The 23965-nt window shown below is 36.4% G+C and overlaps 2 protein-coding genes across 2 annotated transcripts; one reads left to right on the top strand and one right to left on the bottom strand.

Moving 5' to 3' along the window:
* Positions 1–279: 279 nt before the first annotated feature.
* On the bottom strand, positions 280–5558 carry kctd10 (potassium channel tetramerization domain containing 10). Its single transcript, XM_051110465.1, has 7 exons — positions 5422–5558; positions 4207–4420; positions 3916–4085; positions 2076–2162; positions 1933–1985; positions 1649–1844; positions 280–1276 (listed from the first exon to the last, which is right to left on the bottom strand). Exons 1-7 carry the CDS (start codon positions 5422–5424, stop codon positions 1058–1060), a joined length of 942 nt encoding a protein of 313 aa, XP_050966422.1. The 5' UTR covers positions 5425–5558; the 3' UTR covers positions 280–1057.
* A 604-nt stretch (positions 5559–6162) lies between these two features.
* Positions 6163–23965, top strand: ube3b (ubiquitin protein ligase E3B). The gene is made up of 27 exons (XM_051110543.1): positions 6163–6305; positions 6859–6955; positions 7131–7305; positions 7747–7864; positions 7973–8032; positions 8114–8218; positions 8390–8486; positions 8576–8661; positions 9248–9330; positions 9452–9557; positions 9652–9772; positions 9898–10075; positions 10200–10369; positions 11560–11727; positions 12013–12184; positions 12355–12473; positions 12672–12786; positions 12966–13065; positions 13249–13368; positions 14981–15157; positions 15263–15511; positions 17078–17143; positions 17253–17311; positions 17659–17841; positions 19345–19456; positions 21598–21690; positions 21783–23965. The coding sequence occupies exons 3-27, from the start codon at positions 7145–7147 to the stop codon at positions 21972–21974; spliced, it is 3210 nt and encodes a 1069-aa protein (XP_050966500.1). The 5' UTR covers positions 6163–6305; positions 6859–6955; positions 7131–7144; the 3' UTR covers positions 21975–23965.

Below are 23965 nucleotides of genomic sequence, written 5' to 3'. Positions count from 1 at the left end.
TACATCTCAGTTTCTTTGCTCGTATGCGATCACTTACAAAACCCAGAAGCGTAATTAACTCGATGGAATTTAATACAGTGCAGCAGAAAGGCATTTAACAGCATAATCTATTTTACTGATTGCAGCTAAAAGGGGATAGAAATTTTGACTGCTTTTGAAAGTGAAACACGTAACACTATACTGCCCTCTATTGGCCAAACTCATACAGACCACTCAAATCCAGCACATACAATCCTCAATGAAAGATTAAGAATTTATGATATTCTTCTCTACTGAGTGTTTAAAAAAAAAAAAAAAAAAAAGGGACGTTATGGATTGGATTCTTCTCATAAGGCAATAATTACATCCTCCTTCACTGAATTCACTGATCAGTTGACTGTCAAACCACACTGACATTTTCAAGATTGTTTGAATTTCCTGTATCTCAAATCAAATCTCAATAAGACACACTATCAGCACTATGAACTCCTGGCTCCAACACTTCAATTCAAAGCGACAAACAAACAAAATAAACTAAGTAAGAGGAATAAACTAAACGCAAAATGTCTATCACACAATACACAACAAAAGGACTCTCCAAAAAGAACAGTATTAACCTATAAGGCACCAGGAACCCTACCGTCTTCACTCAAACAATGGTAAATAATGTAAAATACAAAAATACTAGGCTGACGACTAAATTCGGAAAAAAACTCCATTCGCTGCAAAGCTACAATTAAACGACAGGTTTAGCTGATCGACTCGTTATATATTCATTGGAATTCGCTTTATGAATAGCAACTAGGGCAAAATGTCATGGGAATGTCACGGATGCAGTAAAATCTGTTGTGCACTTCTGTTCACATTAACGCACAACTGATGTTCGAGGTCAGTGCTGCACTGCCCTATATGCTATATTCATATAACATAATCAATACTAGCGATTCTGAGTATCCCTTTGTCTATCTGAGGAGGCAGACTCGGGAAAAACTTAACTGACGTGTCCGTGTGCAAATAGAGGGGAGTAACTGAAGCGCTGGTAGTTGGTAAGGCACTGAAAAGAAGAGAAACTGCAGGGTCACTGATGGTGGTGAGTGCGGTCATCAGGGCGCTTGACATGGATCCGCCGCACTCTTTCAATGCGCTCCCTCTCTTCGTCCTCGTCCATGTGGTGGGAACGACCTGCAGCGCCCCCTGTGGCTTCCAGCAGCGCATTGTCAGGTCCGCGGCCATCTTGAGACTCATACAGCAAGATGTTAAGGGTCTCTTCATAGATGCGAGCCTCTGGGAACTCAACCTGTGATGGAGGGAATAAAAAAGTGAGTGATTTAAGCCTATCGAAAGAATTTGACAAAAAAAATCTTTTAGATAGTTCTCTGTTTTCTATTTTTGAGTATACAACTTCCAACAGATATCCATTTTTAATTTATTTTATACACATACAACCTTGTACCTTTTGATAAAAAGTGCTTATTTTTTGCAGTGTACGCAACAATTAATGGCATGACTTTGTTTTTTTAAGGCCTTAATTTGTGAATTCAGGGCAGATTCAGATATTTTAAGACCTACAGAAAGCCTGAAATAGAGATTTCATGTTATGAAAGTATAGAAGATGCTAGACTGTATAAATGTTTGATTTTAACCATGTGTTGGGGAGATCACTCTTTACCTTTGTTTGCTTCTTTTCAGTAGCATAGACAATTGATGTGCAGCACACCTCTGCAATCTTTCTGCCCTGGCCGTAAAAGGACCAGCAACAAATCTCATCACCGATCACATCCTTGATGAAAAGCACTCGGCCATTGAACCTCAGAGACAGTTTGTCAAACAGCTCAATGTTCTTCAACATGTTGTCATCAGAGTTGCTACAAAGAGATGAACAAACTGATCAGGTAAAAGCCCAACAGTAAGCTTCCCAACAACCCAAACCTTATAAAAAATTCAACATTTTACCTTGTATATGAATATTTGTTGTTGCTTCTGTTGTACAGCAGTTTGACTGTAGGCTGCAAATACACAGAAAGACAAGTCAAGGTTCGGTTCTCGGGGAAAGCAAATGGTATTTCTTTAAGACTGACATGATAAAGCATTTGTACCTTATTAGCAGTGGCAATGAGCCTCTGTTCCTCCTTAGATGATGTCACCAGTGGAACTTTACAGAATGGCTCATATGCATCTTTGTTCTGAAAACATTTGTAATCCAGAAATGTAGAATTTAAGTCATATATATATATATTTTCTTGAACATATAATATGCTTATTCAATGGGATATCCGAAAATAGAAATTCTGTCATCATTTACTCCCCCTCATGTCTTTCCAAATACATAAGACTTGTTCTCCTTCAGAACACAAATTAAGATATTTTTAATGAAACCTGAGAGATCTTGGTCAGTTACACCAATAATGTGGCGCTTCAAAAAGTTCCAAAAAGAACTAGGTGATTTAATCCAAGTCTTCTGAAAAGACACAATCACTTTACGTAATGAACATCTAATTTAATCTGTTATTCACATATAAACACATACATTAAGAACATCAAAAATAGTAAATGGAAGCTCAAATGTGCTTATTTGATCACAAAAACCAACAACATTCATTGTCATGTGTCACACAAGTACCAATGAGGTTTGTTCCCCACATCATGCACAAACAGCTGAGCTTCCGTTTACTATATCTGGTTTGCTCTATATATGCGTGTAAGAACAGCAACCCTTCTGGTCATCATCATTGTTTCCATGGGAGCCATTACTGTGGTGGTGGTGGCGGTGGTCGTTGTCCTCATCTGCACCCACTGCTCCTCCGCCCAGCAGAGGAAGTGAGTTCAGCTGTGTGTGTTTGCTCTGAAGTTGATTCGCTTACAGTGATAATATATTTGCTGATACCTCAAAACGTGCCACAAAAAAAAATTTATGATTTGATTTGATTCAGGAGCCCACAATCAATATATTGTAATGTCTGTTTTAGCAAAATACACTACCAGTCAAAAGTTTTTGAACAGTAAGATTTTTAATATTTTTTTAAAGAAGTCTTTTCTGCTCACCAAGTCTGCATTTATTTGTACAGTACAGTAAAAAAAAAAAATCTTTAAATATTTTTACTGTTTAAAATAATGGTTTTCTATTTGAACATTTTAAAATGTAATTTATTCCTGTGATCAAAGCTGAATTTTCAGCCTCATTACTTCAGTCTTCAGTGTCACATGATCCTTCAGAAATCTTTGTAATATGCTGATTTTCTGTACAAGAATTTTGTATTTTTATTATTATCAATATTTAAAAAAATTGAGCATATTTTTTAGGATTCTTTGATGAATAGAAAGATCCAAAGATTAGCAATTATCTGAAATAAAAAGCTTTTGTCACATTATACATACAACATTATAAAATATATTCAAATAGAAAAGTTATTTTAAATAGTAAAAATATTTCAAAATTTTACTTTTTTGCTGTACTTTGTATCAAATAAATGCAGGCTTGGTGAGCAGAAGAGATGACTTTTAAAAACAAAAAAACTTTCGACTGGTAGTGTATATATGCCTTTTCTACCTATTTTACTACCATTTACATTTTCATTAACTCACAAATGCAACCAAAAATAAAGCATTTAACCAAAATCTCTGCAACTCTGCAAATCCTGTATCTCAACTGGCACATCCACAACAATAAAAATGTGCTTTAGTATTTAAAAAAAAATATATGAAAAAGATAAAATATTAAATCATCATTTGATTAATTGTTTCACCCCTTATTATTATTATTACTATTATTAAATCCCTAATAAATGGAGGAACAGAAATCTCTCAGGTGTCATGAAAACATTTTCCTTTGCATTCAAAATATGAACACAAATGGGTTTGGAACGAGAAGTAAATGATGACAGGATTTTCATTTTTGGGTGAACTATCCATTCAACTGTGTTGTAGCTGGTACTCCACCTGTAATGCTGCCTGACACTCATCCACCAGGCCCTGCACCAGGTAATACTTTGCCTCCGCCAGTAACTCCTCTGTCTCCCTCCGGCTCTCAGGTAACGGGACGACACCGTCCCTCAGATAGTTCAAGATGGTCCCAAAGTGCTTCCCACACCTGTCAATCAGAATCCAGCCTGGAGAAAGATCAGAGGTGAAAAGTGTAACTTGGACACTGCAGAAGCACACATTTGTATCAATATGGTTCATAACATTACGCAAAAAACACTTTTTCAGTAGCTATCACAGTACATCTACCTTCACTATCTGTAAGGACCTCCATACGACCACTGAACATGGCCTTCAGCATGGTGTCCTGCTTGGTCAGGGTCTGCATGGTGGTGTAGTACAGCGCTCCCCCGACATTCAGCTTCACATATTTGGAACTGGGACTGGACCCCTTGAAGGAGGTGGTCCGTGTTGTAGCTGCCGGCACAGCCGAGCTCACCACACTTTCTCCTGACATCTCTTCCTGAAAATCACCCATGGTGACATAAGAGGGTTGAAAATGCAGGATGCTCATTTAGTTTCTTTCAGGGGATTAACAGTGTATGCACATTGAAAAAACACACACACACGTTTGTTTTTGTGAATTGTGGGGACTTTCCATAGACTTCTATAGATTTTATACTGACCAAACGATATTGTCTATCCTCTAACCCAACCCTAACCCTAAACCTACCCCTTACAGAAAACATGTTTGCATCGCTACACTTTCAGATAAACATCATTTACTATTTTTAATAGTTTTTTACCGCAGGCCGGTCCCCACAATGTCAACAATTTCAGGTTTTACTATCCTTGTGGGGACATTTGGTCCCCACAATGTCGCAAAAACAAGCACACACACACCACCCTAAAACTGAGTGTTGTGAAATGTGTATGTATGTACACATATAACACAGTAAAGGTAAATGGTACATTTCTTCAGACGATAAATAAAAAAGTTCTATATCAAAAATGTAAACGTTTTCAAGAGTTTTAGGAGGTGGGCGGTGCATATCACTTCTTACATTTCCGCAAGTCTCTTAAATGTAACACATAAACAAACTGACAGACTGTTAAACATTAAATCACGATAACTCATCTCTCATAAATGAGAAACCTCGGTTCACAGCACAGTTAGACTGGTTTAGTGACGTCATATCAAAACCTACTGTGATGTTTTTACTTAAAACCAGTAGATTTTACTCATTTCATTCCTGTATATATTTCTTTTGTGTATATACATGATTCGTAACTGAATACGAAGAAAATAAACCATTTAATTTAAAGTTACTCATAAGAAATGGAGAACTAGAGAAGCTAAAGCGCTAAACTAGCACATCATCTTGTTCTCTCAATTTCTTTAAGGAAATAGACACAAACTTACTGGTAAAACGCTACCTATACGCCGCAATAAACAGTAATTAAAATGTACACAAACAGAAATGTCTAAATTAGATCGAATAACAGATAAATGTCATTATTTACCATAGAAATCCCCCGATTCTTTCGGGCCTCTTGGAACGGGTATGGAATTAGATCACTTCCGGTCGCAACCCGGGCTCGTGCACGAGGATTCAGGTCACGCGCTTACAGGGTCTCCGGGAAAATACGATTGCGCTTTTCATTACAGTAGATAGGAAGTAACTCCACCTGTGCAATGTCCTGTCATTTAATCTTCACACTTCCTGTGATTGTAACTGTACGCTTATTTTTGAGTGTTGGAGGTTCTATATTTAACAAAACTGATTCATACAACGAACTTTGTGTCTGATACAATTTCCAGTATTAGTGTAACACTGTGTTGTAATTTTGACATGACGTCACCGGCACCTTTATTAGATGCCATAATAAAATGTTTTTGGATAAATATGTTTAGGATATACAGTATCTCCAAATATAAAAAATACACTCTTAAAAACAACATATTACAACAACTAAAACAATATAATTTAATAATTTTTTAATATATTAATTTTACACCAATTTTGCAAATCATTAGCAAATTGTACCTTTTTTTTTCTTTTTTCTTTTGGTAAATTGCATGTCTCCATACATGTTCAAATATTAACAGAAGATCAGCTGAACCACAAATAGTTCCGCTTAGTACAAAATACCAGCTCTCTGCTGTCCCAAACCTCAAATTATAAGTTTAAAATAGCTAAGTCTAACATCGCCTCAACAATGAAGGGATATCAATGCGCTACGACGAATAAAAATTACGAGTCGTGTTTCTTGTGTAAATGCGGTTTGTCATAACAAAAACGTTCCTCCGGAAGGATTAGGAGGTTACACCGTTAATGGATTAGAGCTGCGGTGTCTGGGTCGCTCTTTTGTTTACATCAGTTTTCCGTTTATTCTCAAACGCTCAGGTAAATGAAATCTTTGTGAAAACCCTAAAGACTTTCTTTACTTTTCATGTGAAACACAGTTATCAAGTGACAACATTTCCCAGGCGTTACCAGCTCGCTGAATGCTGCAATTGTGTTAGTATTTGCTAGCAGGAAAGCTAGTGTGAATGTTATTGTCTGTGTAGGTACAACATTTTATTTTAGTTTACGTTTTCTACAAATTTAAACTAGATGTTCAGTGTTAATTTTTGTTCCATGGAGAGCTCATACTGTTGTGTAAACAAAGTGTCACTTCTATTTTTGAGTAAATTATAAAAACTGCTTTGTTTTGGTCTGATAATGCTGTCAGATATTCATTGATTTCACTGTCTGCTTTGTGATGTGTTGATGTGTCTAAAGCGTTTTTGTTTTATTTTAAATGGTAAAGTAAAATATTCCTTTTGTTTATAATATATCATCTCCCAAAAAATGATGTGCCTAAGTCAATGGATCATTTGTGCTGTCTCTAAGAAATGCTGCTAATTTTCTTGCATAAATAAAAGGTCTAAAAGAAATTTGCTCTTCTGTTCTGTAGAATCCAATGGCCCTCCAGAACAAAACATGTGAATATGTGATAGTATTCATGTGACTTGTGGAAGCAGAAGTATTATCAGTCACTACATTAGGGCAAGGTAATTTTGTGTGTGTTTATGTAAGATAGATTTGGATTTTTAATCTTATTTACCATGGTTTGAAATCATTTTGAATCTGTACTGTATGCATGTCCTCTGACATTGTGTTTGCTCTCAGTCGTGATGTAGATTTTTGTTCCTGGCTGTGACACTTTATTTAATGTTTAACCCCCAGTTTGGAGTGAAAACATGTTCACTGCTACCCAGACCTCCAAGTCCCAGTTCCTGGATAAAGCCAGGGTAGCACGAGAGGAAAGGAAAGGTCATAAGGAGAAAGAGAGAGCTGCCACACAAATCCAGGCTCTAGTCAGAAAATTCCTCTGCCGTTGCAGGCTGCAAAGAGAAATCAGGTTAGGGCTGAAATTAACCGTTTTTAATGATCAAACCATTCTAGAAAGTAGTAGGTCTTTACTGACTTTGATGGCCAGAGATGAAAAAAAAAGTAAAAATCAGTACTAAAACAACAAATTAAGTGTGAATTCTTTTAGTATTAAAATATTTTCTGATCTTTGCACAATGATATCTTGAAAAATAGCTGTTTGAGCCAGTGTTATTTTGGCATTGTTATACTATTATATTTGTATTAATATTTTAGTTTGATACTATTTTTATATTTTATGTTTTAATTTTAATTTTAGACTAATTTTAATAATAATGTTTGTAGTTTTTCTTTTTTTGAAAATATTTCTGAATAGTTTTAACTTTTATTTCAGTGTTTGTTTTAATTTTATGGCATTCATGTAAAAAAATTTTTGGCATACTCTGACACAGATCATTATTTTCTGTTTCAGGAAAGAGGTTGATGACTTCATTGCAGTCAGCGATGCAGGTTCAACAAAAAGAAATGCATTGTCGATCTTCAAAATCGCTAGAAAATTGTTATTTATATTGAGCAAAGATGATAAATTGGTGAGCATCACATAAAAATTTTTATAGGATTTGTTTATTTAGGTGAACAGTTACACCTTTTGTGGATATTGTGTATTGATGGCATTTTTTTCTTCCTCTTTTGCACAGAGGTTTGAGAAGCTATGTAGAATCATACTAAGTAGCATGGATGTTGAGAATGAACCTAAAGTAAGTTTTTAACCAAGCAATGACTTATTTTATATTCGTTGCACATTTTTGCATTGTTGTGACAAGCTGTTATTTTTCCAGGTGTGGTATGTGTCCCTGGCTCTTTCAAAAGATCTCACTATCCCGTGGCTAAAACAGATCAAAGATGTGCTCTGGGTCTCTTGTGAATTTCTGAAAAAACTGAAGGTATTTCCTTGTGATAATATTAGTTATACACATCTTATCTGATTGTTGAATAACTTTTTGAATTACTCTGTGCCATACTGGCACATTCTTTCAATTCTGAGTCTTTCAGTTATCTGTCAGGAAATGCTTTTTGAAGAATGCTTATTTCCTGCTTTCTGTTTCTCTCTGCAGCCTGACATACTGCAAGATAATAAATTGGTGACGCTGTACCTGACAATGCTGATAACCTTCACTGATACATCGACATGGAAAATCATCCGAGGGAAGGGTTCGTGTCACATGTAATCAGAGCTGGTGACATGATTTGCAAGCTAAAATACATACATACTAGAATTTCCTCTCTGTTTTTTTCTTAAGGAGAGGCCCTTAAGCCTGCTTTAAACAGAATTTGTGAGAACATCATGGGACATCTCAATCAGAAGGGCTTCTACTCTGTTCTTCAGGTACTGCTTATCCAAACAGCCAATCAGAATCTTGTCACAGGCTGGTAGTATATAATTTGAAAGACATTTCAAAGACATTTAAAAGAGAGCTCCACTTCCAGAACAATTTACAAATAATTTACTCACCCCCTTGTCATCCAAGATGTTCATGTCTTTCTTTCTTCAGTCATAAAGAAATTATGTTTTTTAAGGAAAACATTTCAGCATTTTTCTTCATATAATGGATTGCTATGGTGCCCCAATTTTGAACTTCCAAAAAGCAGTTTAAATGCAGCTTCAAATGATCCCAAATGCGGTTGTAAACAATCACAGTTTTTATTTGATGTGAAAAAGTAAAGTGTTAGTAAATTGAATTATAGAAATCTTTTGTAACAATGTAAGAGTTTTTGTCACTTTTAATTAATTTCTTAAAAAAAAAATCTTATTGACTGCAGTTATTATATGAAATTATTTTAAACAACTATTCAGTCAATCAGACTATTTTATTTTAATTTTAGCTCAATGCACGCTCTAGTTTGAACCCATCTAGTCTGAACTTAGAGTCTGAGCTTAAACATTTCACATAAAAAGCATCTTTTGTTTGCAGATTCTGCTTACAAATGGATTGGCAAGATCCCGACCTTCCCTTTCCAAAGGAACCCTCACAGCCATTTTTACACTGTCACTCAGGTCGGTTGCCATGAGAACTGGCTTTGCTCTCTGAGACATCTCACAGTCTGATTACATCAGTAGCTCTATTTCTGTGAAGTGACCGATAATGTGATGGGCTTTTGATCCTGGTGTGTTTCAGGCCTGTTATTGCTGCACATTTCTCAGACAACCTGCTGAGGTCTTTCCTTCTCCACATCATGTCTGTTCCAGCATTCATCTCGCACCTCAACACGCTCACTCCAGATGTAAGAACACATGGATAGTCACACCTAATTTGCACACATATCTTACAAAGTCAAAAACTAAACATGATTTAACCTGAATTTGTGCTCTTTGCAGTGTATGGTCACCATGCAGACCCATGACCTTTTCCGCAAGTTTGTCTTGTTTTTAAGTCGAGAGGAGCAGTGTTTGGATATCTGTGTTTGTCTGGAGGGAAGCCACACTCTGTGCTTACTGGGTGAGCATATGTGCTTCACACACGCACTTCTTGGAGTGTGTATTAGGTTTGCAGAACAATGATGTTGGACTGGTGAACAGAATCAATTCTTTGGATGTAATCGTCTCTCTGCGTTTTGTTTCCAGGTAACCTAATTCAGCTGGGATATTTCAATGTAAAAGTTCTAGAGCAGGAAGCAGGTCACTTTGTCAAGGATCTGACAGATATGTTGTCATACTGTCAAAGATATGTATCTCAAAAGAAATCCAATCTCACACATTGGCACCCAGTGTTGGGCTGGTTCTCCCAGACTGTTGACTATGGGTATGTCAATGTTATATTGACAAAATACAGCAATTGATTATACTTCTCTGTTGTGTCATCCTATTAAGCATTCTTTCTCTTTCACTCTCATGTTTCCTTTTTTCTTTATTTCTGTTCTCTCCAGACTTAATGAGTCTATGCCGTTGGTGACAAAGCAGTTACAGTGTCTGTGGGGAGTTCCAGTGATCTGCACGCTCTTCTGTGATGTTCTCAGCAAAAAGCTAGAAACTCAAGATGCCACTTCGCTTCCCCCTCCTCCGCCAAGCTCATTACAGAATAATCTGCCCGTCAAAAGTAAGAAACATAGATTTTAAGTTCCTAAACATTTTTTATTTTTACATAACTCATAGAACAAAAGTTATTTGGTGAATGGTTGCACATGGATTCTGATGGTTTCTAAAGGTTAACAGAAGTCCATTTGTAATTTTTTTATGCCCTATTTATGATCACTTTTTTTAAACTAACAACTATCAGTTGCCTCAAGCAGTGGTGCTCAACCACGTAGGCCAGGACTCACTAGGAGGCCTTAGCACGCTTTCAGAGGGTAAAAAGATGGTTTAAAATGATTTAAAATAAGACAAAACAATGTTTAAAATATGCCAAAACAGCATCAAATCAGCCCTGTTTCTTCATATTTTAATTCATATTAAAAACAGTTCTATTAAAAATATATGAATGAACATTTTTAGATATTGGAATCTTTTTAGAAATTAGAATTTTAAATGAACAAAACTGTGCAAATATAAATATAAAAAATAAATAAGCTCTATAAACAGTGATGTTTTTTTTGTGTGGGTAGAGCCTATCTGAAAAAATATTTTAAATGAACAAATTCATGCACATTCTGCCAAGCTCTGTAGACCAGTTTCTGAGTTTGCAAACAGTGATGTTTTATTGTGGGCGGAGCCTATTTAAAAAATATTTTAGAATTTTACATGAACAAATTCATGCAAATTCTGCTGACCTCTGTAGACCATTTTTGGAGTTTATGTTTTTTTTTTGTGGGCGGGGCCTATTTGGTGGCAGAAAATTACAGTTTTAAAGTAGCAGTCTGTGGAAGGCTTGAAATAAAAGAATAAAAAAGGTTTTATTTAAAAATTCTGATTTTTTTTTTTCTTGCAACTCGGAGATTATATCTCATAATTCTGATAATAATAAATCAACACGTCATTCTCTTTTTTCCCCTCGACTCAGAATCATGAGTTTATATCCCACACTTCTGGCTTTGATAAACTTACAATTGTTGAGTTAAATCGAGTTCTAAAGTCCAAACTATTAGATTTAAACTTTAAAACATTTGCCAGGGAAAAAAAAATCAGAATTGTGAGATCAAATAGGTAAATGCTATGGAAAATATTACTGTGACATCTACTCCAAACTGGTCTATAATATTTTTGTTGGGTAGAAAATGCTGTTTGGAATATTTTAAAAACCCTGTAATCACAAACTAGACAATGTAAACAACGAACTCTCTGCTTGGTTAGATCTGTTTAAGCGAGCGTTCCAGAAGTCTGCTTCTGTGCGGAACATCCTGAAACCGGTCGGAGGGAAACGTGTGGACTCGGCTGAGGTCCAGAAGGTGTGCAGTATTTGTGTGCTGTATCAGACAGCCCTCACCACACTCACGCAGATCCGCCTGCAGATTCTCACAGGTACATGCATTTTGTATGAAATTATTTACAAAGTCTATGTCGTTTACACATCTATGAATGTGAATGTTTTATCCTGATCCTGGAAGTGAAGGTTTATACTTGAAGAGTTTATTTGCAAAAACAGATAAGATTGTTTGTAGGGTAGGTCCAAAACCACTGTAGTACTGTCCAGTGGAAAAACAACCAAAAAATGACTGGTCATTTAAATATTGTACCTCATAATACGTTTGTTTAATATTGTTGTTAATCACAATTTTATGGTTATAAATTAAACTCTGGTTCCAGGACTGACTTATCTGGATGAGCTGCTGCCGAAGCTGTGGGCATTTATCTGTGAGCTTGGCCCTCAGGGGGGACTCAGACTCTTCCTGGAGTGTCTCAATAATGACACAGAAGAGTCCAAACAGCTTCTGGCCATGCTGATGCTCTTCTGTGACTGCTCCAGACATCTCATCACGTAAGTATTGTATAGTCCACTGGTGACAATGCTTCTATAATTTAAAAATAATTTATCAGCATAACAGTGTGAGTGCAAAGGTTATTTGAAAATTCAAGTAACATGTTACCATGTCCGAGATGGCAGTGAATTTGCATGTTTTCTTTACGTTTTTTTACTTTATATTTTAGGATTCTGGATGACATAGAGGTGTATGAGGAACAGATTTCTTTTAAAATGGAAGAGCTTGTTACCATCTCCTCGTTCCTCAACACATTTGTTTACAAGATGATCTGGGATGGTATTTTAGGTGAGCGGGTTTTATTTAGCCCTTGTGTTTGTTTTTGCAACAAGGGACTTTTTTATGTTTATGCATTTTTTTTCTTTAGCCTTGTTCTCCTCCTTCTTGTTCTCAGCTTCGTTTAGTTAAGCCACAGTTGTTTTGAACCATCTGTGTATGGAGGCAGTGATAATGTGCTTTCTTTGTATGGTCATTAATTTGTTTCAGAGAATGCAAAAGGAGAGAAGCTGGACTTATTCCACAGCGTTCACGGCTGGCTGATGGTTCTATATGAGCGGGACTGTCGCAGGAGATTCACGCCTGAAGATCACTGGCTTCGCAAGTGTGTCATCCTCACATATATATTTGAGCCAAATTGCTTTTTCTGGTATTACTTTAGAGTTGGAGCTAGGTCCATTCAAATACAAATTACTGATTGTCATTCTCTTATAGAGGGGAAGATAAAAGCCCAGACAGAAAATAAGCCTCATTTGTTTTCTTTTCTCTGTATGTCTAATACAGGGACCTGAAGCCCAGCCTGTTGTTTCAAGAGCTGGAGAAAGGCAAAAAAAGAGCACAGCTGCTACTTCAGTACATTCCTCATGTCATCCCACACAAAAATGTGAGAATCAAAATCAAAACAGGAGATTATTAATGCTCATAGGTCATAACAGGTCATGAGTACTTCAGTAGATTGGATCATCCAAAAATTCAATTTGAGATAAAGAATCCAATTTAGATCAAAATCATCTTCATTTTATCTTTTAACACAATGTCAAAATGTATGGATTTGTTTTTGTCACAGAGGGTGCTGCTGTTCCGAAACATTGTGACAAAAGAGAAGGAGACTCTAGGATTGGTGGAAACAAGCTCCGCCTCTCCCCATGTGACTCATATAACTATTCGCCGCTCACGCATGTTGGAGGTAATGGCTGTTTCATCATTCTCAAATACAAAATTTTACAAAGTGAACGTAAACAATGCGTATTATGCCTATTAGCATTTCTAGCTCAAACAGTAGAGTAGGGGTGTGCAATATATATTGCCTGCGATAATATCGTAATTGTTTTTTTAACAATGTGCGATTTGACATTATCAAGTACATCGCGAAAAGCAAACAAAACACACCTACAGAGTGCATGCATACATTAAGTGAAGAAGTCCAATAAGAAGTCTAGTAAGTGCACTCACACATATTTAGTGTGTGTTCTTTCACTGCATGATTCAGTCTGTTAAAATGCATTTAGAGTGATCACGTAATTCAAGATATGGGGGCAGAAAATGTATTTATTTATATAATTTCATATAGTTTAATATCAGTATCACATGAAGAGTGCCGTTTTTTTTTTTCTCCAAAAGTCAACGATTAAAAATGTGATATTGATTTTGATACACCAGTTCAATGAACAAGAAGTTAATGTATGTTTTAGAATTCAGAATCAGAATTAGCTTTATTCACCAAGTGTATGCAAGCGCACAAGGTATTTGTTGTGGTTTTTTTAAGGTGCTCCTGGTACATACATGCATGCATGCATACATACATACATACATACATACATACATATCTGACATGAGAACAGAGAAAACATTTAAATAAAATAAAAACTTAAAATAAATAATAATGTGTATGAATCTGGAACAGAAGATTTATGTACAGATTTGTGCATTATTTTAGTCACCATATTGCCTGTTTTTGCTATTTTGACAACAAAAATCATTCCAAACACAGCAACAGCACTGTTCTGCTTCTCTGAGCAACATGACAGTGTTTAGTTCCTGAATGAATTAACCATTTAAATAATTTGGTTCAATCACAATCATTTAAATGGTTTATTACCGTCCCTTATTAACAGCGACTTGCTGTCACTTACTGGTGCTTTTAATTTTACTTTTAAAGAATCTTTTCATTTTTAAATAATTTCAAATATTAGTGTTTGACGTTATCAGAACTTTATTTACGTATTTGTATCTGCATTCCATGTCCCTCTGAGTTCCATTAAACAGTGTGTAAATACATCTAAATGCCACTTCAGTTTCTGTTTCCTCTGCATTGCAAAGATGATTTTTGTTTATACTGATTTCATTTGCTTGGTAACAGCCCAAATGTAAGAATTCAACTCAAAAGATGATGCATACTTGTATAAAAAGGTAAAAATGCCTATAAAAGGTAAAAATCAATTTAAACTTGTTGGGAAAGATGAATTTCTATCACTGCTGTGAAGTGACCACACAGAATATGTCCACAGTAGTCTATAAGATACCAGCATAATAACACGCTCAGCAAAATATCATCTAATTATCATTATCGATAAAATCCCAGAAGATATCAAGATATAATTTTTTGTCATTATCGCACACCCCTAGAGTAGAGCATAGTACCGAATTCATGGGTTCCATTTCCACTGAACGGATTAACTAATAAAAAGTATACTTTGAATGCAACGTAAGATGCTTTGGATAAAAGCATCTTTCAAATGCATAAATTTGAACTTAGAATAATAATAATGATTTTTCTCCTTTTTTTGTACTCTTCATAGGACGGTTATGATCAACTGCGGCGTCTACCTGTCAACTCCATTAAGGGAGTGATCCGAGTGAAGTTTGTGAATGATTTAGGTGTGGATGAGGCTGGAATTGACCAGGATGGTGTGTTTAAAGAGTTCTTAGAAGAGATAATCAAGAAGGTTTTCAACCCAGCGCTCAATCTATTCAAGGTATACACTGTTCTCTCTAAAGGATAAAGACTGGAATTAACCCAAACAATCTAACCATATTTTGCAAATACAATTCAACAATCTTTTTTCTTATGTCTTTTTCAGACCACCAGTGGGAATGAGAGATTATATCCCTCCCCAACCTCCAGCATCCATGAGAACCACCTTCAGCTGTTTGAATTTGTTGGAAAGATGCTTGGAAAGGCAATGTACGAAGGCATAGTGGTTGACGTGCCATTTGCCTCTTTTTTCCTGAGTCAGGTTCTAGGTCACCATCACAGCACCTTCTACAGCTCCATAGATGAGCTGCCCTCTCTTGACTCAGAGTTCTACAAAAATCTCACCTCCATTAAGGTCAGTGACTATTACAACATTCGTACAGAGTTTGGAAAGATTTTAACTATTATGTTATACCCAGATTCTCTATAGAGATGTCTGATCTCCTCCTCAGCAGGGTCACTAAATCCAACAGGACAGCATCAGATGTTAATGAAATCTGATACCCTCATCTGTTTCACACAGGATAGCTTTAATATTACCCAAATTCACTTTAGTGATGTCTAAAGGCCTTTTTTATCCTGAAAAGCACAATGCTCTTGTTGTGAACAGCTGCAGATACACACATAGATCAGCATATGACAGCATAGCATTAGGAGTTACCAAAATCTGTTACTCCTATCTGTTTAACATAGAATGGCTTTAATGCTTTTGTAATGTCTAATTTTCTTCATTTTATACTGCCAAACACATTTTGGACACATGCGAAAAGGTACATACAAACAGCAGAGTAAACAAATCTGATGAAGAAGCATTTGACATTACTAAAATCTGTTACCCAGATCTGTTAAAGGAGAAGTCCACTTCCAGAACAAAAAAGTACAGATAATGTACTCACCCCCTTGTCATCCAAGATGTTCATGTCTTTCTTTCTTCAGCTGTAAAAAAAAATTGTTTTTTGAGGGAAACATTTCAGGACTTTTCTCCATATAATGGACTGATATGGTGCCCCGATTTTGAACTTCCAAAATGCAGTTTAAATGTGGCTTCAAACGATCCACAGCTAAATGCGGTTAAAGTCAGCACGCTCGTCAATCCACAGAGAGAAGAGAGGGGCGGGATGAGCAGAGCTCATTTGCATTTAAAGCAGCCTCGACCAGAATGGGATGATTTTTGCAGAGCTGAGTTTGGCAAGGTAAAAAAAGTGTTGTTTTACACTACTATTGAGAATTTTTAACCGAAGTATATTACAGACTTTTCATTAAGACCCTAAAGAAACATATCAACTTGTGGAAAATGGGCATCCAATGACCCCATTTAACTAAAAAGGTAAAATGGCAATATAAGACGATTTTGAAATTGAGGGAGAACATGAGATGGGAGTTTTTCAACATACCCTAACTGTCATGAACCAGAAAAAAACTGTTCAGGCAGAGCGAGACAAGACATTAGAGCGTTTGACATTAAAAAGTATAAAAATGTTATTATTTTAATGAAAATAACCAATCGTTTTGCTAGATGAGACCCTTTTTTCCCCCAAAAAACATAATTTCTTTACGCCTGAAGAAAGAAAGACCTGAACATCTTGGATGACAAGGGGTGAGTACATTATCTGTCAATTTTTGTTCTAGAAGTGGACTTCTCCTTTAATCCAGTTTATTTCACACACAGTGGTTTTAATTTTACCAAAATTTAATCTGGCGATATCTAATCTTCTCTGTTTCATACCACAAAAAGCATTTTGGTTTGGCGTGAACAATTGCAGATATACAGCATTGTGTAACCAAATCTGAAAAGCTACTATTAGAAGTTACTAAAATTCATTACTCTTCTCTCTTTCATACAGAATGGCTTTCATTCAACTCAAATTCACTCTCGTTCTTGTAGTAATATCCATAATCACTTATTGATTTGATTTTTCAGCGTTATGATGGCGACGTCAGTGATCTGGGTCTGACTTTATCCTACGATGAAGAGGTGATGGGGCAGGTAAGTAACTTTAGGTTTAACTGATCAATTTTGTTTGTTCTTGTGATGCTATCGACTTTCCTCTTTCTCTCATATGCTAACTCCTTTCCGTTCTTTGTCTTCTTCACAGTTAGTCTGTCATGAGCTAATTCCTGGTGGAAAGACCATGCCTGTCACTAATGAAAACAAGTGAGTCTATTTTGTCTCTTCGGTCAAGTGTAAATAAAATTTTCGTGGCAGTGCTGCCTCCTATTCACATTCATTACACTAAGAAGAAATGACCCGATGAAAAAACAAATTAGTATTGGAAGCAGAGCGGTTCAAAAAGCAATTAGGGATTTGTAACCATGGACAAATACTTAACTTATCTATTTAAACCTATTGTTCTCTCACAATTGGATTCTCTTATATCAGCAAGCTTAGAATAGGACACAATAGAAGAATGTTTTTCAGTTCATGTTTTGTCATTAACCTTTAAGAACAAAGTCAAAATGCACTGTTTATTTTTTTTGCTTTTTTTTGCTGATGTATTTCAGGATCAGCTACATCCACCTGATGGCCCACTTCCGCATGCACACCCAGATCAAGGAGCAGACGGCCGCATTCATCAGAGGCTTCCGCAGCATCATCAACCCAGAGTGGCTGCATATGTTTTCCACCCCTGAGGTTCAGAGGCTCATCTCTGGAGACAACGCTGAGATAGATCTAGATGATCTCAAGTGAGCCTGCAGATTTTTTTAAATTCCACTACCCTGTGTCGGCATCTTTGAATGTGTAATACTGCTACCTATTATATTCCTATTATGTTAAATTGTCTTTTTTTTCAGTCGAAAAGAAAGGTTTTTGAGAAAAAACATTCCAGGATTTTTCTCTGTATAGTGGACTTCATTGGGAGCCAACAGGTTGAAGGTCCAAATTGCAGTTTCAATGCAGCTTCGAAGGGCTCTACATGCCCAATTGCTACACAAAACTAGCCCAAAACTAGCCCAATCGTGTTTCGAGGAGGTTCCCCATTAAAAATCCCATTTAGGGGTGTAAAATACACGTTTTATTTGTCGTGCAGTGTTGCCAAGTCTGCGGTTTTCCCGCGGAATTGAGCTACTTTAACATTGTTGCGGTGGGTTGTTTTTGATGTCCTTGGGTTTAAGCGACCACAGTAACGCCATATTTAGCCCGCTTTGGGACCCCCTTGAAACGTGGTTGGGCTGGTTATGAGCAGCAATTGGGTGGGTTTTGTTGTGAAAACCTGGCAACCCTGTTGTCTGGGTTTTCCTGTGGTAAATTTGCATTCCAGGGGCTAAATATTACGTTATTGGGGTCGTTTAAACTCGCAGATATCAAAAACAACCAGGGACAACAGTGTTAAAGTAGCCCAATTCCGCGGGAAAACAGCAGACTTGGCAACACTGCAGCTGAGGAATAAGGGTCTTATCTAGCGAAACGTCATTTTCTAAAAAAAAAAAAAAAAAAAAAAAAAAAAGTGTATATCTTTTTAACCACAAATGCTCAACTTCATGCATTGCGTGGTCACACTGGAAAGGTCATATGTGATGTAGGCGGAAGTACTGACCCAGTGTTTACAAGAAAGTCAAACGCTCTTTACGAAAAAAGGTAAAACAATGTTTTTCGCCCTCCCCTACTTTTTTTGAACCAGAATACACAGACAAAGAACTAACCGCCTGTGAACTTTCCAATGCAATTAAGTAATGCGTGAAGTCGCGGATGCGCATCGCAAAGCTAGTGCAAGATGAGCATTTGTGGTTAAAAGGTATATACATTTTTATTTAATTTAGAAAATGACAGATTGTTTCGCTAGGTAAGACCCTTATTCCTCGACTGGGATCGTGTAGAGCCCTTTGAAGTTGCCTTGAAACTGCAGTTTGGATCTTTAACACGTTGGCTCCCACTGAAGTCCACTATAAGGAGAAAAACACTGGAATGTTTTTCTCAAAAACCTTAGTTTTTTTTTGACTGATAAAAGAAAGACATGAACATCTTGGATGACATGGGGGTGAGTAAATTATCAGGAAATTTTAATTCTGGAAGTGAACTTCACTTCAGTTCAGCATTTCACCACATTTGTATTCATCTTGTAGATCTTTCCCACAATCAGCACTGAAATTGTAAAGATGTCCACATGTAGCGCTATAAATCACATGCTGTGAAGAACAGTCTTTAAAAGGTTACTCAAAATGATGCATGTGATTTTCTGTCTCCCCCAGGAAGCACACTGTGTACTATGGAGGTTTCCATAGCAGCCACAGAGTCATTCTTTGGCTGTGGGACATTCTCTCCAGCGACTTTTCCCCTGATGAGAGAGCCATGTTCTTGAAGGTAACTCCAGATCTTAAAGGTTTTATTTTGACTATTTCAAAGTTTATTATTAGGTTGGCTTGAGAATTTCTGAACGCTACTCTCCTTCTAGAGCTTCCAAGCTAGAACCACCAACCTCAGCCCAGCTCTTCAGACTGATTTCACTTAGTGTGCTATATCTTTTCTAACTGATCTGACTTATAGTTTTCATAAAATTAAAGATTAAAAATCATAAAAATCCCATAGACTTACATTGACGGAATGTTCAAATGAGCCAACACTCTTCAAACTCCAACTGTCAGAATTCAAACTTAAACTCCCAGAAACCCTTGAGACTAAATCAAGACTTCCCTTCTATATACTATTTCTAATCAATTCAAACTTCCATTCTAATATTTCTAATCTATTTATCTATCTAGCCAAGCCTAGCAACTAGAATCATGCTAATAACTTGCTAATCATGCTAGTAACACACTATTAACATGTTAATCATGCTAGAATCATGCTAGTAACTTGCTAATCATGTTAGAAACATGTTAGCGACATGTTAATAACTTGCTAATCATGCTAGCAACATGCTATTAACATGTTATTAATCATGAAAGAATCAACAACTTGCTAATCATGCTTGTAACATGCTAATCATCCTAGCGACATGTTAATAACTTGCTAATCATGCTAGCAACACACTATTAACATGTTAATCATGCTAGAGACTTGCTAATCATGTTAGAAACATGTTAGCGACATGTTAATAACTTGCTAATCATGCTAGCAACATGCAATTAACATGTTATTAATCATGCTAGAATAAACAATAACTTGCTAATCGTGCTTGTAACATGCTAATCATGCTAGCAACATGCTATTAACATGCTAGAATCATACTAGTAACTTACTAATCATGCTAGTAACATGTTAAACATGCTAGCAACATGTTAATAACTTGGTAATCATGCTAGCAACATGTTAGTAACATGCTAATCATGCTAGCAACATGCTAATAACTTGTTAATCATGCTTGTAACATGCTAATCATGCTAGCGACATGTTAATAACTTGTTAATCATGCTAGCAACACACTATTAACATGTTAATCATGCTAGAATCATCAATAACTTGCTAATCATGCTTGTAACATGCTAATCATGCTAGCGACATGTTAATAACTTGCTAATCATGCTAGCAACACACTATTAACATGTTAATCATGCTAGAGACTTGCTAATCATGTTAGAAACATGTTAGCAACATGCTATTAACATGTTAATCATGCTAGAATCAACAATAACTTGCTAATCATGCTTGTAAAATGCTAATCATGCTAGCGACATGTTAATAACTTGTTAATCATGCTAGCAACAGGCTATTAACATGCTAATCATGCTAGAATCATACTAGTAATATACTAATCATGCTAGTAACATGTTAAACATGCTAGCAACATGTTAATAACTTGCTAATCATGCTAGCAACATGCTAGTAACATGCTAATCATGCTAGCAACATATTAATAACTTGTTAATCATGTAGTAACATGCTAATCATGCTAGCGACATGTTAATAACTTGCTAATCATGCTAGAAACACACTATTAACATGTTAATCATGCTAGAATCATGCTAGTAACCTGCTAATCATGTTAGAAACATGTTAGCGACATGTTAATAACTTGCTAATCATGCTAGGAACATGCTATTAACATGTTAATCATGCTAGAATCAACAATAACTTGCTAATCATGCTTGTAACATGCTAATCATGCTAGCGACATGTTAATAACTTGCTAATCATGCTAGCAACATGCTATTAACATGCTAATCATGCTAGAATTATACTAGTAATATACTAATCATGCTAGTAGCATGTTAAACATGCTGGAAACATGTTAATAACTTGCTAATCATGCTAGCAACATGCTAGTAACATGTTAATCATGCTAGCAACATGTTAATAACTTGCTAATCATGCTAGCAACATGCTAATCATGCTAGAATCATGCTAATAACTTGCTAATCATGCTAGTAACATACTAATCATGCTAACGATTTTAAACTTTTTAAACTTTTCAAACTTTCTGGTCTGGCTTTCTCAAGCCAGCTTAAAGTTTGTCTTGATGAACTTTATCTAGTTATCTCTAATGTGGCTGTATTACTCCTCAGTTTGTCACCAGCTGCTCAAGACCTCCTCTGCTTGGTTTTGCCTACCTCAAACCCCCTTTCTCCATCCGTTGTGTGGAAGTGTCAGATGATCAGGTTAGGCATCACCCCATCTCCTTATTCTATACATTGTTTTGCAAAGATTGTATTGCTTCATCTTGCTTTTTTGTGTTTGATTCCACACGCAGGACACAGGCGACACTTTAGGCAGCGTTCTGCGTGGCTTCTTCACGATTCGTAAGAAGGAGCCAGGTGGTCGCCTCCCTACTTCCTCCACTTGTTTCAACCTGCTCAAGCTGCCCAACTACAGCAAGAAAAGCATCCTTAGAGACAAACTCCGCTACGCAATCAGCATGAACACTGGCTTTGAGCTTTCATAACCCACAAAGCACATTTCTGCATTGGATTATGCTACCCATACAAACTCATACATCTACAGACACGAACATCAACAAAACTGGTAGTGGCTGAGCAAAAGTGGCCACACAAAGGTTGAAGTAGGAGACAAAATGATTACAATCTTGCTTCATGACATTTTGGCCTTCAATTAAGGACCTTTTTTCATCAATTTGTTCTCTGTCTGTCCACCAAATGGCAAGTGAATGATGAAACTTACTTTTTAAAGTGGCGGAACTGAGCGAAACATGGCTTTTAGAGACTCTCTGAGGAGCTCAAGCATAGAAGTATATTAAAAAGTCTTGACATTACCTAGAGAGTTGTTTTAAGGATCCATGTTCTTCATTGTTAGCATTTGAAGCCAAAAGAGCTCCCAACGCCTTATACAATCAGTTTTAAACCAGCTAAATTTAATGTTGTCAAGTCAGGATCTTTCGGGACCCCTACTGCATCGACACCCGTCAATCGGAGGCTGAGAAACTCAACTCCATTTGTGCATCCAGAATAACTCCAAAACTAAATTGGGCTTGGACTTTATTCAATGTCCATTCGACAAACTCTCCTAAACCTCCTCACAAAATTACAAGCATATATAGTGGCGGATGTACAGATGTAAGATCTGCAGAAACAGTTCAGCGTTATCTCTCAGGTCTCCGTGTCTCACCCCCCAGGAAGGGAGTAGGAAAGCAATACTAATGCAATGCAAGCCATGCAACTCAAGACACAAAGGAGGCTTTTGCCTGTTTGTATGGCAAATGCTTTCAAACCCATAGCGCACTAAACAACTGCTGGACTTGAGGACCGAACTTTAAGAGAAAGCCCAGCACTGTTGATCAATTTTAGCATGGTAGAGCCAGCAGTATTTTAGATGAGAGATGTCCCTGCAGAAATACATGTCTCTGTTCCTGCTTTCTCTTCACATACACTACAGAGCCCTTTTCCAGAATGCATCATTGGCCTAATGTCATGGTGACATTTCTTTTTGCTTATGATTCAGCTCATGCTCTAACGCTGTCTTCATGTCAAACTCATCTATTCATTAAGATCAATTCCTTGTCTTGGACTTCTTTTTTTTTTTTATTGATGAAGGAAGGACGGATTAACCACTAAAAGGTATTTTACTTCATCACATGACAAGCTCTCCCTATCATCTCCCACTAACTCTTTGCTCATCATTGTGGCGTATACTACTGGAATTAAGCCATACAGTAAAGACAACTAGCTATCAAACCAGCTCTCATAGGAACTTTTTTCTTAAAGGGAGAGTGTTGCAGTGACTTCCCTGAAAGGTCAATGGGCTCGATGGAATCTCATGAAATGTTATTCCAAGTGGACAAAAAAAAAATCTCCCTTTGCATGATGTCACTGGATGATTCAAATGATTCCATGTCCGTGTCACAGAGGTCAGAGTCTGCTGTTGATTTGTTGTGTTGTTTGTTTTTTTTCTTTTGTTATAAAGAAGGTAGGGTTAATCTGTTAAGCAATTTCTGGGTTGTTTTTTCCCTAAAATTTAACGGAACAGTTGAGGTCAAAAGTTTACATACACCTTCAAAATCTGCATAATGTTAACTATTTTACCACAATAAGAGGAATCATAAAAAATGCATGTTATTTTTTTTTTAAGTACTGACCTGAATAAGATATTTCATATAAAAGACGTTTACATCCACAAGAGAAAATAGTTGAATTTATAAAAATGACCCCGTTCAAAAGTTTACATATGCTCACTGATGCTCCAGGAGAAAAAAAAAAAAAAAAAAAAAAAAAAAGTATGCATTAAGAGCTGGGGGTGAAAACTTTTGAACAGAATGAAGTTGTACATTTTTCTTATTTTGCCTAAATATATATTTGCCTATATTTTTTTTTCATTTAGTACTGCCCTTCAGAAGCTACAGAAGATACTTACATGTTTCTCAAAAGACAAAATAAGTTAAATTTAACCTGATCTTCAAATTCATGAAGTTTTCACCCCCCG

This window comes from Labeo rohita, chromosome 5 (assembly GCF_022985175.1).
Source record: "Labeo rohita strain BAU-BD-2019 chromosome 5, IGBB_LRoh.1.0, whole genome shotgun sequence".
Classification (NCBI taxonomy): domain Eukaryota; kingdom Metazoa; phylum Chordata; class Actinopteri; order Cypriniformes; family Cyprinidae; genus Labeo; species Labeo rohita.
The sequence above is the reverse complement of the archived record's forward strand: the minus strand, read 5'-3'. Positions and strand labels throughout refer to the sequence as shown.

Excerpts from the sequence above, each read along its gene's own strand:
- kctd10 (XM_051110465.1), bottom strand. Across the intron at positions 1,845-1,932 it reads AACAAATATTCATATACAAG|CAACTCTGATGACAACATGT; the intron begins GTAAAATGTTGA and ends ATCTCTTTGTAG. Across the intron at positions 1,277-1,648 it reads CTGAAAAGAAGCAAACAAAG|GTTGAGTTCCCAGAGGCTCG; the intron begins GTAAAGAGTGAT and ends CCTCCATCACAG.
- ube3b (XM_051110543.1), top strand. The coding sequence starts at position 7,145 with ATGTTCACTGCTACCCAGACCTCCAAGTCCCAGTTCCTGGATAAAGCC. Across the intron at positions 8,662-9,247 it reads GCTTCTACTCTGTTCTTCAG|ATTCTGCTTACAAATGGATT; the intron begins GTACTGCTTATC and ends TTTTGTTTGCAG. Across the intron at positions 17,144-17,252 it reads ATGAAGAGGTGATGGGGCAG|TTAGTCTGTCATGAGCTAAT; the intron begins GTAAGTAACTTT and ends TCTTCTTCACAG.